At 39.1% G+C, this 18,689-nt stretch overlaps 2 protein-coding genes across 2 annotated transcripts; both read left to right on the top strand.

Annotated features, from left to right (window-relative positions):
• The first annotated feature begins 637 nt into the window (after positions 1 to 637).
• On the top strand, positions 638 to 5,232 carry klhl31 (kelch-like family member 31). Its single transcript, XM_026939068.3, has 3 exons — positions 638 to 795; positions 1,974 to 3,176; positions 3,283 to 5,232. The coding sequence occupies exons 2-3, from the start codon at positions 2,002 to 2,004 to the stop codon at positions 4,013 to 4,015; spliced, it is 1,908 nt and encodes a 635-aa protein (XP_026794869.1). The 5' UTR covers positions 638 to 795; positions 1,974 to 2,001; the 3' UTR covers positions 4,016 to 5,232.
• A 984-nt stretch (positions 5,233 to 6,216) lies between these two features.
• Positions 6,217 to 18,348, top strand: gclc (glutamate-cysteine ligase, catalytic subunit). Its single transcript, XM_026939535.3, has 16 exons — positions 6,217 to 6,966; positions 9,086 to 9,198; positions 9,967 to 10,149; positions 11,342 to 11,455; positions 11,772 to 11,830; positions 12,251 to 12,387; positions 12,497 to 12,571; positions 13,899 to 14,015; positions 14,171 to 14,309; positions 14,384 to 14,496; positions 14,622 to 14,714; positions 15,123 to 15,227; positions 15,312 to 15,393; positions 15,523 to 15,623; positions 15,733 to 15,853; positions 17,256 to 18,348. Exons 1-16 carry the CDS (start codon positions 6,817 to 6,819, stop codon positions 17,435 to 17,437), a joined length of 1,884 nt encoding a protein of 627 aa, XP_026795336.1. The 5' UTR covers positions 6,217 to 6,816; the 3' UTR covers positions 17,438 to 18,348.
• Positions 18,349 to 18,689: the final 341 nt, after the last annotated feature.

Raw genomic sequence — 18,689 nt, 5'->3', positions numbered from 1 at the left:
CTTCTCTGCATTAAACCTTGTGCAAGATTTCATTTTGATCATGTTGTCTCACAGCAATTTGTTTGTGCTTTGAATTATGAAAAGGGGGATTAACAATATTGATAGCCTAATAAAAATGGTGTTTATTAATGTTTACTGCAAGTCATTATTATTATTAATATTATTATTATTATTAAGTATTATTAACAAGATGTTAATAGGCTCCTTAACTTTTGTAATTATTAGTAGCTATTTATATAATACTTGGTTGGCTTCTTAATGTACTGTATATTTTTCATTATTTCCTTATATATATATATATATATATATATATATATATATATATATATATATATATATATATAACTTTATATATGTAAAACTTTATGTAAGTTATGTAAAACTTTACTATAAAGTCCACAAAAAAGCATATAAAGACTTTATAGTAAAGTTTTACAAAGTTTTGTTTACTTTTCATGCTTAAATGCGATTATCTGACAGGTTTCCAGAGGATTTGTTACTCTGTACACGTGCCTCCCACAATGAATGAGATGAAGAGGGGATGTGTCACATTAAGGGGGAAAGAGAGGAGTCTTATTCCGCAATCACGTCTTCTCTCTCAGTGGAGGGAGGAGGGGTTCTTCTCTGACCACCTGACCACATCTACAGCGTGTCTGTCTCTCTCTCTCCCTCACACACACTCTCTTTCCCTCTCTCTCTCTTACGCTCTCTCACTCTCCCTGTCTCTCCTCTCCTGCACACCAACGTGGAGCTGTGAGTCCTTCCAACACCGGCACCTACTTCATCTCAGCATAGGTAGGCTAAAGCGTCTTCTTTATTTATACCTGCTCATAATGCTCAAAAGTAGCTATTCCTTTACTCATCAGTACTGTTTACTTTTTTATAGCTAAGCATATATCTATGGGACTGATGAACACTGAGTTGGAAAATTTAGTTTTATCTTTACACGTCTCAGTCAATGAAACAGACTGAGTTTATTCTGATATAATATCCTAATGACACTTTCTTGTTCTTAAAGCAACTGTCACCTGTGATCACTTTTTTTAACATGCTTAATACACATTCTAAGTGATGGCAGAGTAATTGAAGCTAAAACAAATATTGTGTATAAAGTTTGCTATATTTTAACAATTATTAGAATTATACGCATAAAAAAAAAAAAAAAAGGTTTAGCAAAAAACAAGCACGTGGTTGTAGGCCATGACACAAAGCCTATAAAAGGACCTTTAGAGTAAACGATCCAGAGCTGCTGCTATTCCTGGACCTGCTAGTGATAAACTGTGACAGATGCAGAGACAGGCATGTTGATGCACAATATCTTACGATAGCAAGATACTCTGTGCAGAGTACATTCTGCTTTTTTGCTCAATGAACAGAATTCTTAGATGTAATGTTTCATAAACCTTGTAGTTAGCCATAAAATAGAGTGAATACATAGTTTTGAAAGCCAACTTTTGGATTTGAAAGCCAATAGGTTTTCTGTGGTTCTTTATAAAAGGCCAGTGTCATCTGTAAAACAGTTTGTATTGTAGCAGTACACACTGAAAGATGTGTCAGGTCTTAAAATGTTTTTTTTATTCAAACTGTGGGATCCCATAAAGACTTTTCCTTGTATCTGAGTACGTGTTATATACATACTGTATAGTGTTTACCTGGGAAGGTACATGAAGTATACCTTTTATTAGCTTTTAGAGTAAAAATTTAAAGGTACATCAGTGGTTCTTAACGTCCAGTTATGTACCTTAAATGATTTAAAGGTACATGTTTCCAGGTTAAAAAATACCCACTAAAGGTACAAAATGTCTACCCTTGATGCTACAGTGGCAGTAACAAAAAGTACTTTTATTTCTTAGAGTGCAGTTATGTCATCCTTATTATTTGAAGATACCATATCATTAAAAAACTGTTATTTTTCATAAATCCTAAACAGTTTTGGGACGGTGACCACTAATATATTTATTCATTCATTTTAGGTCTGGGCTGTGACCCCCTGCTACAGTCATGGCACCCAAAAAGAACAAGGCCGCTAAGAAGAATAAAGCAGACATCAATGAGATGACGATCATGGTGGAAGACAGCCCAGTGAATAAAATCAATGGGCTGAACACTCTTCTGGAAGGTGGCAATGGTTTTAGCTGCATCTCAACAGAGGTCAACGACCCTGTCTATGCCCCTAACCTCCTGGAAGGCCTTAGCAACATGAGACAAGACAGCTTCCTGTGTGATCTCACAATAGCAACCAAGTCCAAGTCCTTCAATGTGCACAAAGTTGTGATGGCATCTTGTAGTGAGCACATCCATAACATTCTCAAGAAGGATCCATCCCTTCAAAAAATTGACCTCAATGAGCTGTCCCCGGTTGGTTTGGCCACAGCCATCACATATGCCTACTCTGGAAAACTGACCTTGTCACTCTACACCATTGGCAGCACGATTTCAGCAGCCATGCTGTTGCAGATTCACACCCTGGTTAAGATGTGCAGTGACTTCCTAATGCAGGAGATCAGCGTTGAAAACTGTATGTATGTGGTCAACATTGCAGATACATACAACCTGAAAGAAACCAAAGAGGCAGCGCAGAAGTTCATGCGTGAGAATTTCATTGAGTTCTCAGAGATGGAGCAATTCCTGAAGCTCACCTATGAGCAGATCAGCGACTTCTTAACAGATGACTCCTTGCAGCTGCCGTCTGAGCTCACAGCCTTTCAGATTGCCATCAAATGGTTGGACTTTGACGAGAAGAGACTGAAGTATGCGCCAGACCTGTTGACGCACATCCGCTTTGGCACCATCACACCTCAGGATCTGGTCAGCCACGTGCAGACTGTTCCCAGGATGATGCAAGATCCAGAGTGTCACCGTCTTCTGGTGGACGCCATGAATTACCATCTGCTGCCATACCAACAAAACATCCTGCAGTCCAGAAGAACCAAGGTCCGTGGTGGCCAAAAAGTACTGCTTACTGTGGGTGGACGACCTGCCTTGACGGAAAAGTCCCTCAGCAAGGACATTCTCTATAGGGATGAGGACAACATTTGGAACAGGCTGACTGAGATGCCTGCAAAGAGCTTCAATCAGTGTGTGGCTGTCCTGGATGGCTTCCTCTACGTGGCTGGTGGTGAAGACCAGAATGATGCTAGGAACCAAGCAAAGCATGCCGTCAGCAATTTCTGCAGGTAAGTGTTTTCCCTATTGTGTTCCTGCCTGCTTTTCAGAAATGCCTTGTAATGATGACGTTTTGCTCAAAACGACTGAGCAAATGTATGTTATTTTTCCACACAGATATGACCCCCGATTCAACTCATGGATCCATCTCACCAGCATGATTCAAAAGCGTACACATTTCAGCCTCAACACCTTTAATGGTCTCCTTTTTGCTGTTGGTGGACGTAACTCAGATGGCTGCCAGGCTTCCGTCGAGTGTTATGTTCCATCCTCTAACCAGTGGCAGATGAAAGCCCCTATGGAGGTACCAAGATGCTGTCATGCTAGCACAGTCATTGATGGCAAGATCTTGGTAACTGGAGGTTACATCAACAATGCCTACTCCAGGGCTGTGTGTTCTTATGATCCATCAACAGATAGTTGGCAGGATAAAAACAGCCTGAGCACGCCAAGAGGCTGGCATTGTTCCACCACTGTTGGCGATCGGGCTTATGTTCTTGGTGGTAGCCAGCTTGGAGGGCGCGGAGAGAGAGTCGATGTCTTGCCAGTTGAATGTTTCAACCCTCATTCAGGCCAGTGGAGCTATGTTGCTCCCTTGCACACAGGAGTGAGCACAGCAGGTGTGGCCACACTGAATAGTAAGATTTACCTCCTGGGAGGATGGAACGAGGTGGAGAAGAAGTACAAGAAATGCATTCAGGTATACAACCCCGACCTTAATGAATGGACTGAGGATGACGAGCTGCCCGAGGCTACAGTGGGCATCTCATGCTGTGTTATTAGCATCCCCACCCGTAAAACACGAGAGTCCAGGGCCAGCTCAGTATCATCTGCTCCAGTCAGTATATAGGTGACAGGATAGAATAGGGGAATATAGCTAGCTTGATAATGCATAATATATTTTAAGCTTTTCCTCTCAACTGTGAAATACTTTTCACACTCAGGCCAACCCTACACATTTATGATAAAAATAAAACACATTTTTATAAATCAAAAATTAAGCAAAAATAACTTTTTCTAAAACATTATCATTTCGGTTTCATATTCTCTTTTCATTTTACTAAGCAAGCACATATTAAACCAGTTCCATTTATTATATAAACTCAATGAACCATATTTTATGCAATTATTACTTTTCAGTTTGGATCAAATCTGGAATTAATGTTCAATGTGCTGAATTTTTAGATGAATTTGCAAGTATTAAAATGGCTCATAGGTTATAAGAACACTGATAAGAACACTGATATACGATTAGGTTTTCTTTTGGAGATTGACTTTTTTGTGTTTTACAAACAGTGGAAAGAATTTTCTAAATAAAAATATTTAGGCGTAATTCACTTAATAGTTGTATTTTAAAAATGGGGCCAAGGCTTATAATTATTTCATCAGCCCTTCTCAATAGCTTTTGAGACATTGATGCAGTTGGCGGTACATCATGAAGTATGCGGAACATGATCTGTCACAAAAGTATGATATTTATGTACTGAGTTCCAAAGAAGCCAATAATACGCAAAAGCTATCTAGCTTACTATCTAACATCTAATTCATTCTTTATTATTGATGACTCGCTATCAAATACTGCTCTTTGTGATGCCATAAGCTAATCTTAGTTTATGTAATGGTGGTGAAAACTGAGCATTTCACTTCTAGTCCTACCTGCCAGGTGTAGGTGTAATAGAAGCAGTTTACTTTTCCATCTGACGCTTCAATAGACAACAGTAAAATATAAAAAAAACACACCTTCAGAAGAAGCTTTAGAAGAGTCAAGATGGAAGTTGAAAGGTTCGACAGGGATGGCAAGTTTTGTAAAATGACTACGCGGTTAATGGAATCAAAGCTACGTGCCTGAGCTGGCTACACAGGCAGTAAAGATTTCCGATTATTCCTACCAGCTCACGTTTTAAAATATTCGTAGGTTCTTGGAAACTGAACAATGTGACAACTGCACAACAACGGTATTGTGTTTTTAAAATGTGACTGATTTGAGAAGAGAAACGTTTGTATTTATGCTGATTCATTGTACATGTCCAAGTTCTGCATATTTATTAAAGGTTCCTATAAAATGTTGCTGATGTCTTTTTTTTTTAGTGGTCTTGATTTCCTGATAAAAATACCACACACAGACAGGCTGACATGGTTTCATTGGCCACCCAAATACAAATCTTCTCCAGCATTCCACAGTAATGCAGCTTGCTTTGCTTCTTGGCTTTCTTTAGCCAGAATCAAGCAAATCCATGACATTAAATATTTTGGTGAAAATACATATGTATATGTTGAAAATAGTGAATCTACAAGCCAAGAGTGTACCCAAATGTTCTGAGTTCTCTCAGTTCAGAGTGCTTCTGAGGCTGCAGGAGGTTAAATCAGTTGGTATAGTTGGTCTACCAGCTTTGCCTGTTTTTGACCAAACTGGATTTTTCAGCAGCGTCAATATATACAACTCTTCAAAGGCATTTTCATCAGGACACGGCACTTAAACCCATTATAGTGGGATAGGAAGCATGAAGTCCACAAATTACACAGTACACCAGAGCTTGGCTAGCTGGACCATCTTTGCTAGCTGGACCATCTTTGCTAGCTGGACCGTGTTGGTAGAAAGGAAGCATTTCTGAATTACTCTGCTACATTAGAGATTAGAGACTCGCACCTACAAGGTTGGGGGTTCGATTCCCACCTCCATCCTCCTTGCGACCCCGTGTAGGACAAGCGGTACAGAGAATGGATGGAACACAACAGTATGGCAATTAGAAAAATCCAAACATGGATAAATTGTTATTTTATGGATAAATTCAGTCAGGTTTAGCTGGAAAAGTGACTTTCCAGTTGGTAAAAATGGTCTACCAGTTTGATCGGCTCTGCCTTTTAGACGCTGGTAGCTGGTCAGACCAAACTGGATTTTTCAGTAGCTTTCAGATTTTAAGAAGTTTCAGTAATTAAAGAATTTGCTTATGAATTCTGGCAACAAAAAAAAAAAAATGAATGAATTGAATTGATGGTCAACTTTTTTAGCTCAGGTGGGAAGAAGAAGAAGAAGAAGTCTGTGCATTTGGATCACTATATAATACATTCATTTCACTCATTCTTCCAGAAAATAGTTTTAAATAAAAACAAAAAGAAAATAGAATTTTTGCAACGTCATGATGAACGCGATACTCCAGCACGAGCACCGTTGCCTTGGCAACAGCCTACCTACACTAGCCTCAGAAAGAAAAAAAAGAAGCGAGAATTGCTGAGTCATAAGATGACGCAGCGCAGCCTACAGAAGTCACGTGGACTCTATCAACGTCGCGTCTCGCGCGGGGGGAAAACTGTCCTCAAACTGCACACGGTTTCTCAGTGTGCGGGAGGGAGGTAGTGTGCTCAGTGCTTTAGCGTGAAACAGTGCGTGAATCACCCTTCGCTGCTTTTATCCCAGATTTTTTTTTTTCATCGCTTATATACCGGGAGCTCGCGCGAGGACGCTGGCGCGGAGGACGCGACGTTTCTAAAAAAAATATATATATATAATAATAAATAAAACAACCGTTAAGGCCTGTCTCTTTTTGCTAGCAAGCTAGTAGCTACAACTCGCAGTCGCTTCAGCACCAGAGAAAGTAGCTCGTGTTGTGAGTCTCCTGTCCGTGTCGGAAAGTTTCTTAGCCGTTCGTGCTAATGGGCTTGCTGTCTCAAGGCTCCCCGCTTAACTGGACAGAAACCAAGAAATATGCCGACCATGTCAGAAAACACGGCATCCTGCAGTTTCTCAACATCTACAACAAGGTGAAGGACAGGCAGAAGGATGTGCTAAAATGGGGCGATGAGGTGAGTGAGTTGTATTCTCTCAAAGCAGCACTGTTTGTTTCGCTTTCCTAAAAGCCTCGTTTGGGGTATTTGACGTCTAGCTACACGTAGTGACGTGACACGGAAACAATGTTGCGTGCTCTGGTCAGATTATCCTTTCTAAAAACAAAAGAGCAACATTAGCCTGCCAAATGAGCGGCCGAAACCCAAATGGTCCTCTCCTCCCTGTCCAAGTGCACTACACAGGAGCTGGAGTGAATACTGCCTGCGCACTACCTAGTGTCCTGTGGGCCAGGTAGGGAGGCTTCTGAGGACCGAGCCCGTGCAGCAGGTGCAGAGCTCCCCACATTACTGCACCACAAGACACCTTCCTTAGTTTCAATGGGTCCAGTTTGGCTGAATCGGTCACCTGGATTACACCAGTGCAAAACACTTCTACAGACCGGCTGTAACATCATTTTACAAGTCACTTCATGATTGTAAAGTAGTCAACTCTGCTGAAAAAACACAATAAAAACCCTCACAGAATTTGTAATGGTTTTAATGGAAACTCTAATGGTCCCTGTGGGTCTCTACTGGGAATTTATCTTCTACTGGTGGCTTGTTATGTCTGGTGGATACCATTCAGGACCAGTTTTAATGGTTAGGTGAAGGTTTGTAATGATATTTGAATTTCTGTCTTTTCTATTTTTTTTTTTTTTTTCTTCCCCAGCAGGAAGCTCCGCCCACTGGGTGGCTTAGTGGTTAGCATGTTTGCCTCGCACCTCCAGGGTTGAGGGTTAGAGTCCCGCCTCTGCTCTGTGTGCGTGGAGCTTGCATGTTCTCTCCATGCTTCAGGGGTTTCCTCCAGGTACTCTGGTTTCCTCCCCTAGTCCAGAGACATGGGTTGTAGGATGATTGGCATCTCTAAATTGTCCACACTGTGTGACTGAGTGTGTGTGTGTGATTGTGCCCCGAGTCCCTTGCGATAGGCTCCAGGTTACCCCGCGACCCTGTGTAGGATAAACGGTACAGAAAATGTTCCTCGAATTTTACAGAGGAATTTCCTACAATGTTGCTTACTGCTGGACTTGCATTAGGTTTGTACTTAAATGTCCATAAAAAATGATACGAGTGCATAGTGTTTTTTTAATTAAGCAATTAAAATAATGCTATTTACAGAAACCTTTCTGTAAAAGTTTTTTTTCATGAGCATCTTCACCTTAAAATGCATATTTTATTTCTGACATCAAAGACTAGATTTTTGTTTTTATTCGGTATGCAAATGTGTGCTTATTAACTTATGTAAATCTATATTTGAATAAATACATGTAACTTTTTGAAAACGGTACAATACAAGTCTACTTTTTGTCTCTAGCGTGCGGCTGCTTTATGGATTGCATTGTTACAGCAAAGTGCAAGAATGATGCATGCGGAAAGTAGCTTTTACTGAATTAGTAAAAATTGTAAGTTCAACATAGTTCATAAAATATGGGACATAAGTCAGTTGAGCAGTAGGACAAGTAGCACAAGAGTGCTTTGCCGAGTGCACACTGGAATGTTGTTAGTTTTAGATTAATCCCCGGGTCAGACAGTGGACTCAGCGTTGAGATCAGAGATGAGAAAGTGTGAAAGAGATCGTAATGGTGTCCTATATTGTCATTTAAAAACTTTTTGCATCAGAATGCCCGTGTAGTAGATTTATAAAACATCTGGCTTATTTAAGTATCAACAGAAGATGGAAGAACATCCCTATGCAACCAGCATACATTTTATCAAAGTCATAGGTTATGGTTTAAATCAGGGGTGTCCAGTCTTATCAGGAAAGTGCCAGGTTTTCGTTGCACCCAAGCAGAAGCCACGCCTGATTGTACTGAAAGCCAAGATCAACTGATTAAACAGGTGGACGCAGGTGTGGCTCCTGCTTGACTGGAATGAAAACCTTCAACCACACCAGCCAAGACTGGACACCCCTGGTTTAATTCAGTTATTGTTATGCAAGATACTCCAACAAGATAAAGGTTATTGTTACAATGTTGTTAGTGTAATATTACCACCAATAATCCACACTTGATTGCTAGGACAATTCCACATTGCACTTGTATTTTTCACAGTTCCTGTTTTTTTTTTTTTGTTGTTGTTTTTTTTCCCCCTCTCTCAGGTGGAGTACATGTTGGTGGACCTGGATGCGAAAAATGAAAAAGCTTGTCTGGTTCTGAATGGAAACGAAGTGTTGGATACGCTGCAAGAAAAGGGGGAAAAGGTCAACCCCAAGTGAGTCACTACTGCCCTTTGTCATGCAAAATCATAGCTCTTGTGCTCGTTTCACCTGAGCTCATATAATATAATATTCATTTCCTGCGGTGTAACACACCTTTCCAAGAGCATCAGTGTTGTATGTATAGACAATAATTCAACATCCTGTGGCATATCCAGCTTTTGAAATGCCTATACAGTAAAAATAATCACCTCTGTTGTTTTATAAATCATTAAGCACTTGTCGAAGTGTTGTGTATGTTTTTTTTTTTTCTTTTCATAAGCATTCTATGGTAAATAGTCATATATATCGGAAAGGTCTGAGTGAGAAAATCAGCCCATTCTCATGTGACTGTGTTTGCACAAGTTTTCATGAACAGCAAAGCCTTGTGCATGTGAGGGAGATGTGGAGCCGAACCCAACACAAGGAAAACACCAGTTTATAGTAGAGCAGCTGGAAAGCCTTAGCTTTCATTACTGCCTTTCTGCTGCACATACCAAAGAACAACAAGCACACTATTCCCCCGATACTACACACAAATAGACCCTACTTCACTTTGCATACATGTTTATCCTGCCAGGCTAATGTAATTCTGCCTTTTCTGCACATGCAAATGTGAGAAGGTAATCTGCTGCCATTCATATTTGCTTATGTGTTGCATTAATCCACAGTGAACAGACATAAAGGCTCGCACTCAGATGTAAATATGTGATAAGCTAAAAACTGATCCCCGAGGTGATAAGTCTCTTGTTTGGTTTTTTTTTGTTTTCTACCATGATTTGCAGCCATCCAACCCTGTGGAGGCCAGAGTATGGCAGCTACATGATTGAGGGCACTCCAGGACAGCCTTACGGCGGGACAATGTCCGAGTTCAACACCGTAGAAGACAACATGGGCAAACGGAGGAGGGAGGCCTCTTCCGTGCTCAATAAGGACGAGACTCTCTGCACTATCACGTCATTCCCCAGGTAGCGTGGACCTGACAACATGGAATACACAGTGCAACAGCAACTCCTAATTATTTGCATTGACCATCAGTTGAATGCGTTCTTCAGGGCGTTCAGTTTAGCTATTCTGTGGTCTGTGATCAAGTGTCAAATGCTAATGGAAAATTGGCCTGGTACAGAAGGATGAGGCTGTGTGAAAATCCTGACATTGAAAGTACACCATATGGCCAAATGTTTATGGAAACCTGACCATCACACCCATATGTGCTTGTTGAACATCCCATTCCAGACTTAGTCCCCCATTTTGCTGTTATAATAACCTCCATTCTTCAGGGAAGGCTTTCCACTAGATTTTGGAGCGTGGCTGTGGGGATTTGTTCTCCTTCAGCTACAAGAGCATTAATGAGGTCAGGCACTGATATTGGGTGAGGAGATCCGGGGTGCAGTCAGCATTCCAGTTTATCCCAGACGTGTTCAGTGAGGCTGAGGTCAGAGCTCAGGCTTGGTGCTTGCTTTGAGGCATTGTTATGCATTGTTATGCATTGTTATGCTGGAACAGGTTTGTGCGCCTTAGTTCCAGTGAAAGAAAATCTTAAACAATTGTGTGCTTCCAACTTTGTGACAACAGTTCGGGGAAGAATGACGTATGGGCGTGATGGTCACGTGTCCGCAAACTTTTGGGCATGTTCGTGTATGTTGAGAAACAGGACAGTTTGAACCACCTTTATTAGCTAAGACTTTAAAGTACCCATAGGACACGAAACCAGTTCAACCTTCAGGATGTTTCAAGCATTCCAGTGAGTTCCAAAAATTCTCTCTCTCCCTCTCTCTCTCTCTCTCTCTCTCTCTCTCTCTTTCTTTCTGAATGTTCTTGAGTTAACACTCAATTATTTATGCCCTCCATTGCATCTACTAAATTATTTTTAGAATCCTCAGTGGTGTATACTGGGGTAATTTGCAAATATGGAAGAAAAAAAATGTATGAGAAATGTGTGAGAAAATGTAAAGTCATTGTTTTTTTTATGCATAATTACACCATTGACAATTTCTCTTTCAAAAATGACCTGGAGTCTTCTGTAACCATCTGAATGCTGCAAAGTGTATCTAGATAATGATCACCCTTGGGCTAGGGAGCATTTCTTATATGGCACGCATTATAATAAAAATGTTTTATTATAAATGTTGCATTTGGCAGCTGAACCCTGTGTTTCAGGTTAGGTTGTCCGGGTTTCACAAAGCCAGAGTACAGGCCGACACCTGTTGAAAAAGGAGCGAGCAAGTCCCTCTTCTTCCCCGATGAGGCCATCAACAGACATCCCCGGTTCAGGTCAGGACTCTTGATCACCTCCAGAGGGTTTTTTGCATACCTGTTTGATAGAAAGCAGCATTCTCACCAAGCTGTAAGGGTGTGGACACTGAGAATTTTCTCCTGTTAGCCCTGAGGATTTTTTTTCAAAACAGGAAAATGTCATCCTTTATATAACTAATATACTTTGTCCTCAAAAGAGCCCTGTAACTATAATTCAGACCTTTCAAGGTATAGTCTCATAGCCGTTGCATTGTTGTTACTGCACTGCTGTAGGTAAAGTAGTGCAATTTTCTTCAGTTGCACATAACCGAGTTCAATTGTTCATCTATTTCAGCACTTTGACCAGGAACATTCGTCACAGACGAGGGGAGAAGGTGGCGATCAACGTACCGAGTGAGTCAATATCACCTCCTTAATTACTGCCCAGTGTTTTTGATGCAATTTTGTTGAAATTGGGTCATTTATTTTTATCTTTATTGAGAATTAGAGCAATAAAGGATTAAACAGTTTCTACCTCGGTGGTCATAATGATAACCATGTCATTTGAAGGCAGAACTGATGATGTATAGAGAGACGGATACAATGCATATTTTGTGAAGTTCACTTGAGAACCTGATATGCGTTGTTCAGAAGCGAGGAGTCTCGAATTACCCTTTGACCTGTCGCTGTGTGGGTGTAATGCTATCCCAGATTGTCTTATAAAATCGAAATTCCATATCACAGAAAGCAATATGTTGTATATAAAAAGAGTTTTGTGAAATGTATTTTGTGAACCAGGGTCCTTGAATATCAACATTTGTATCTTTTTCGTAGTCTTTAAAGATCAAAACACACCAACTCCATTTGTGGAGAAGTTTCCCGAGGACGACGGGGAGGCGGCGAGTGCAGCTCTCCCTGATCACATCTACATGGACGCCATGGGCTTCGGAATGGGAAACTGCTGTCTGCAGGTGAAGCAGTTTACGCAGTACATCTCATCTCTTACTCTGCTAACAAGGCTTGCGAGTGTTCTAACGCTTTGCTGTGTGAATAATTGTAAACTGTCCCGCTGTTATTTAGGTCACATTTCAAGCTTGCAGCATCAGTGAGGCTCGATACCTCTATGACCAGCTGGCCACATTCTGCCCCATAGTGGTGAGTAATATTAATGAACTTTTAATGAAAGCTTGTCCTTTGTGACAAACTAGAACTAGTTTAAAATGCACTTAAACCAGTTAAGTGTTTAAACACACATGATCAAGGGTTTTCTTCATCATTTACTAAGTAAATGATTTTTTAAAAATAATTTTAATTAACTACAGTATTCATGATGAAGTGTTACACACTCCTAGCATCATCTCAACAACCTTCATGAGGCTTTTCTTAAGTTCTAAATGAAAACTACATGTTGGGGAAACAAGTAATTTTAAGTTAAGTAAGTTTTAAGTAAAAGCTACAGATGGGTGACAAAAGAATAAACGACATAAAATGTCTTAGCTAGCGAACAGCTTCGCAGATTCTACAATCTCTGGCCCTGTACTGGAGATATTCCATCAATAGGTGTGTTGATTGCTGTGGAGAGCGCTATGTAACACAAAACCTCCCCAAGGTATTTGGTTGGGTTTAGATCTGGTGAGTGTGAAGGTTGTAGCATGTAATTTACATCAATTACATACTCATCAAACCACGATGCCCTGCGTTTGAGGCAGAATCATCCTGGAAGCGACCACTCCCGTCACGATGGACATGTTCCAACATACGATAAAGGTGATCAGTCAGCATAATCTATTGTTCAGAATAATCTATTGATTTGCAGCGACTCTTCCCTCTAAGGGACCAAATGGACCTAAATTATAACAGCAAAATGCTCCCACGGCATAACAGAGCCACCAGTTTTTATGCCTCCATGACCAAGGGGTTGGAGGCATTATATTTTTGGGTTGTCCATCTGTCCGTCCAAGATTCCCGTCAGTGAGCTAAGAACGAGTGGTTGAATGTTTTTCGGTGTAATCATGGTAATGAGCAGATGAACTGATTAGATATTGGAGTTGAACAAAGCGAGGGTCAAAGTTACAGCAATGTTAAATGTCTGAAGTAGTTTTTCTTCAATAGCTTCCTTCCTGTTTGAAGCAAATTTAAAGGGTATTTCAAGGAAAATTTCAGCCATTAGCCTTTATCAGAATCCACTGGGTCCAAACTTTTGACTGGTAGTGTACATAAAAAAACAAACAAAAAACAGACGGATCAATGCAATATATGAACTGCAGCTTTTTTTAAAATGCGGTAATCCTACAAATTGAACTAAGAGCAGTTCATTTCAGATTAAAATGAAAATTTCATACTGTGTTAAAGGAAGGAATTAATTATGTATACTCTGATTTAATGGAATGTGTGACTGAACATTTTGATGCCCCCTAAGCCTTATCTAAATAAGCACTTTCAGACTGAACAATAGCTTTACAATGTGTCACAATATGTGCAGATGGCCCTCAGTGCTGCTTCTCCCTTCTATCGTGGCTACATGTCGGATATCGACTGTCGCTGGGGTGTTATCTCAGCCTCTGTGGATGATCGGACTCGGGAAGAACGAGGGCTGGAGGTCAGAGCAGCAGTTGAAAATGATATAGAACTATATACTTGTACAGACAAGCCTCATAAGTCCAAGTCATTGCAGTAAATTGTATGCAAAGAGTCTTTTCTTTCATTTGTGAAATTCCCCTAAATCATTTTGGCCTGTGTGATCTTGCCTTGCAGCCTTTGAAAAACAACAAGTTCAGGATCCACAAGTCAAGATATGATTCCATTGATAGCTACCTTTCTTTTTGTGGGGAAAAATACAATGATATAGAATTGACGAAAGATGACGACATCTACAACCAGCTCTTGGATGCAGGTAAAAGGATTTTACTTTTTTTTTTTTTTGCCTTTGAAATAAGAGCTAAATGTTAATAGTGAGCTATATTGCAGGCATTGACAAATTACTGGCCCAGCACATTGCCCACCTCTTTATTCGTGACCCACTGTCGCTCTTTGAGGAGAAGATTAACTTGGATGATGAGAACGAATCAGACCACTTTGAGGTACTTGGTGTATAAATGGTCAATTATACTGCAAGTTATTTTCAGAGTTTCCTTTTGAAAACAGCCAGATTTTTTTTTTAATGAAATGCCTGTGTGCAATAACTTTTTTTTCTCTTGTTGTACAGAATCTTCAGTCAACTAACTGGCAGACCATGAGGTTCAAACCACCTCCTCCCAATTCTGAAATAGGATGGAGAGTTGAGTTTCGGCCCATGGAGGTGTGTGGTTCATCTGTCTCATTTTTTAAATTTAAGGGTTTTATTTTTGTAATCCAGACTTTTAGATATTATGCAAAGGTAGCTGCAGCTTAGCATGCTAGTCAAATAATTATGGATATTTATAAGATCACAGCATGTGTTCTACAGCTGTTATAACTTGATTTGTAATAGCTTTAAGAGCCACTGGTCTATGATAAATGCTGCATCAAGCAATGACTACTGCAGCTTATGTATTGCAGTTCCCAAAACACAATTAGACCCTTTTTTCCCCAATTGCAGAGTTGTAAAGCAGGTTTTTATGCATGCATTCAGGCTTTTGTTTACCACGGGTTAACCTGAGTATGCACACACACATATATATAATATATATATATATATATATAATGGAAACATTTCTCTCACACACAGGTTCAGTTAACCGACTTTGAGAATGCTGCATATGTTGTGTTCATTGTTCTTCTTACACGAGTGATCCTGTCCTACAAGTTAGACTTCCTGATTCCCTTGTCAAAGGTTTGTTTTTATATTTCTTATTTTGTGTTACCATATTGGTTTGGTCATTTTAGTTTTATTTAGTTACGATAAATATTGTTTTAGGTTGATGACAACATGAAAGCTGCCCAGAAACGAAATGCAGTGCAAGAAGGCCTTTTTTATTTCAGGAAGGACATCTTTAAAGGTAAAGAAGGGATTTTTTTTTTTTTTTTAATACATATTCACTGAACTGACTCCACTTATATGAATTGAGAATCGAAATGCCTGCTTAGCAGGACTGACGTACCGCTTATCCGAATTCATTTCCTTCAAGGCTGCAACCCGTTCTTTGACTCCGCCCAGAATGGCGTTGAGACTAATGAGGATCATGAGGAGTACACTCTGATGAGCATTGACACAATCATTAACGGCAAGGTAGAGAAAACGTATTTCAACCAAACATTGCAGATTTGTCTAGCGGTAAAGTGATGCTGCTGTTGTCTTTTTGCATGTGAAGTAAATGTTAATTGTCACGTGTCTTCAGGAGGGAGTGTTCCAGGGACTTGTACCAATTCTGAACTGCTACCTGGAGAACATGGAAGTCGATGTAGACACGCGCTGCACCATCTTGAACTACCTGAAACTCATTAAGAAGCGAGCATCGGGTATGGAAAGAGTTACATTTGAAATCCCACAACTATATTGCTGCATAATGCAGTTTATATGCCCTGCTATATACTAAAAGCACATTAGCCCTAAATGTGACATAAAGATGAATCGGGATGACCAAAATGTTGTAGGTTTCTTGGATCACAGTATTCACGTTATCTATCATATCACGCAATGCAGCACCTGGAATGTCTGAAAGGATGCTAGGACGTTAGGGAAGGGTCAGATTTGACAAATGAAAAATTATACATTCCCAATAACATCCAGTACAACTCCAGGCTTGAATGACGATGGACGTAAATCATGTACCTCAGGTTTATACGGGCATTTTGTACTAGAAGTGATCCTGCACGCATGGCATGGCAGCCAGTCTGCGATGCTTTTCATTTTAATCACCGGCTACTCTAGAGCATTCATTTCCATTCTCATTCACTGGTTTATAAACATCTGTAGTACCTACGTTTACAGCTCAGGGCTACATTACAACTACAGGCTGAAATAATGTTTTGTTTTTAAATAGTACATCTGTCAAATATTAATTGGAGTGAAAACTGATACTTGATTATGCCATGTTCAGTACACATTCCCCCTTTCCTAGCAGTCGCCTAATATCCGTTCATTAACTCTTGTGAATATCCAAATAATAAAATAAACCTTGAGTATCAGCCGATACTGATACACATCCAATATTGTTCTCTTTAAAAAGTAATAAGCTTTTATTTATTTATTTATTTATTTAATGTATTTATTTTAAGCACTTATGCACTTCACACAAAAATGACTTACATTGTAAATATAATATTATCAGATATAAATATAATAAAATCAATCCTAACAAAGAAAAACCCATCAGGTCTCTTTATATGTAAACACTTCCAGTCTTTGCTATTTGTTACAGGATTCGTTATTCCTGTATGTCTTTTTTTTTTTTTTTTTTTTTTTTTCTGGTATCCAATCCACCATTATTTGTATATTTATTTATTTATTTATTTTTGGCTGGTATCAGCCATTTCTAATATATATAAATATATTAATATATACTATACTGGTATTTATTAATACAGTATATAATAAAGTTCACATCAGAATTTGTGATTTATTAGAGGGCTAATTGGTTTATTGACGTAGTCTTCGATATCAGAATCAGTTTCTAAAGGCCAGTGTGATAACTATCAAACGTTGTACTGCAGTCCTTAAACAACCTCATCTCCCTGAAGCAGTCTTACACGAGTTGCAAAACTAGATTTGTTGTGAACGACAGTACGTTTGAAGAATAGCTAGTTTCAGATTTCCCAACTAACCTCACTAGCTATTGCATACCATTCATTGTTGCTGTTCAAGTGTTGCCATAGAGCAGTTTAATTAATATGTCTTGTGCATGCTTCTAATTAACCTCAGGAGAACTGATGACCATGGCGAAATGGATGAGGGAATTTGTTGCTACGCATCCACAGTACAAGAAAGACAGCGTGATAACTGACAAAATAAACTACGACCTGCTTTGCAAATGCGACCGAATTGCCAAGGGGGAAGAGCAGTGCCCTGAACTGATTGGTGACCCAGTGAGAAGAGGAAACTGAGTCAGAAGGAGAACACCGTGGCATATGTCTCTCTCTCTTTTTTTTTTTTTTTTTTTTTCTTTTCTTTTTTTTTTTTTTGCATGAAAACTGATGACCAAAATGTTTCACAAAAAAAAAAAAGAGAGAATGTTCCAGACAAATTCAAGTTTTGGAGTATGGATTACAGGGCTCTCCTGTACTTTTTTTTTTTTTTTTTTTTGTATATATGAGATTTTTATGCTTCTCAGAATCAGAATTATTTTAATAACTTTAAGATCAATGTTACTGGGATCAGGTGTGTATATTCTTCTTGTTTCGGACTAAAGATCCTGCTCTGAGGTTGTGTGTATGTAAATGGAGCATTTGTACATTATTAAGTTTACTTTCCACTGTCAAAGCATACTGTAAATATTGTTCTTTTAATCAGTTAATAGGTTTACATGTCAGAATGATGACTTATTATCTTCAGCTACCATGACTGGAGTAAGCACGTTTTACTTTGTGTTGAGATTTTCTCCATATGCAGTTTTTTTTTTTATTTTTTTTTTTATACAAAATTATTCTGGATAAAAGTTGTGGCACTTATGCTTGTCCATGCAAAACACCACATGTGGCTTAGTAATGATGTTAAAAGTGTGTTTGGTGTTTAAGTTTAAGAAACCATTGTCAGCTGATCTTTAAGACAAAAAGTGTTATGCTAAATTGACTCTTGAGATAATTTACAATTAACTAGCATTAAATTAGATTTACGTTAAACCATTAGTACTTTTCAAGCAGTGGTTATATTTTGGAGTCATCCACTAGAGGATGCACTTGACTCAAACACTGTAAAATGGATTTTTAAAACCTGTTTGTTCAAAGACCAAAATGAGATAAAGACTATGCCTCATTTGAGTACATGGCTTCAAATAAAGTGATTCCTATAGGCTACATATCAATTTTTATTTTTTTTTTTTTTTTTACTTTGTTCACCATATCACTAACATACTTGATTAATATTCAGTCCCTTCATTGCATCCAAAACTCTTGAAACACATCTGATATCCAGAATCTTGTGCAGCATTGATCAGTATCCAGCATTTTTTTAAATTCCTTTTTGCCTTAAATACTTATGCAGAGTTTCATGAGACACATTGGACCGGTTGTTATTAAAGGTTTTTAAGAAGAAAGTATTATAACTATATTATATAAGTATTATAATAGCTATTATAATGCAAGCTTCCAACTCTGGTCCAGGAGTAACCCTTGTCCTGTACATGTTAGTGTAAACTAG

This window comes from Pangasianodon hypophthalmus, chromosome 3, assembly GCF_027358585.1.
Source record: "Pangasianodon hypophthalmus isolate fPanHyp1 chromosome 3, fPanHyp1.pri, whole genome shotgun sequence".
Taxonomy (NCBI): Eukaryota; Metazoa; Chordata; class Actinopteri; order Siluriformes; family Pangasiidae; genus Pangasianodon; species Pangasianodon hypophthalmus.
The sequence above is the reverse complement of the archived record's forward strand: the minus strand, read 5'-3'. Positions and strand labels throughout refer to the sequence as shown.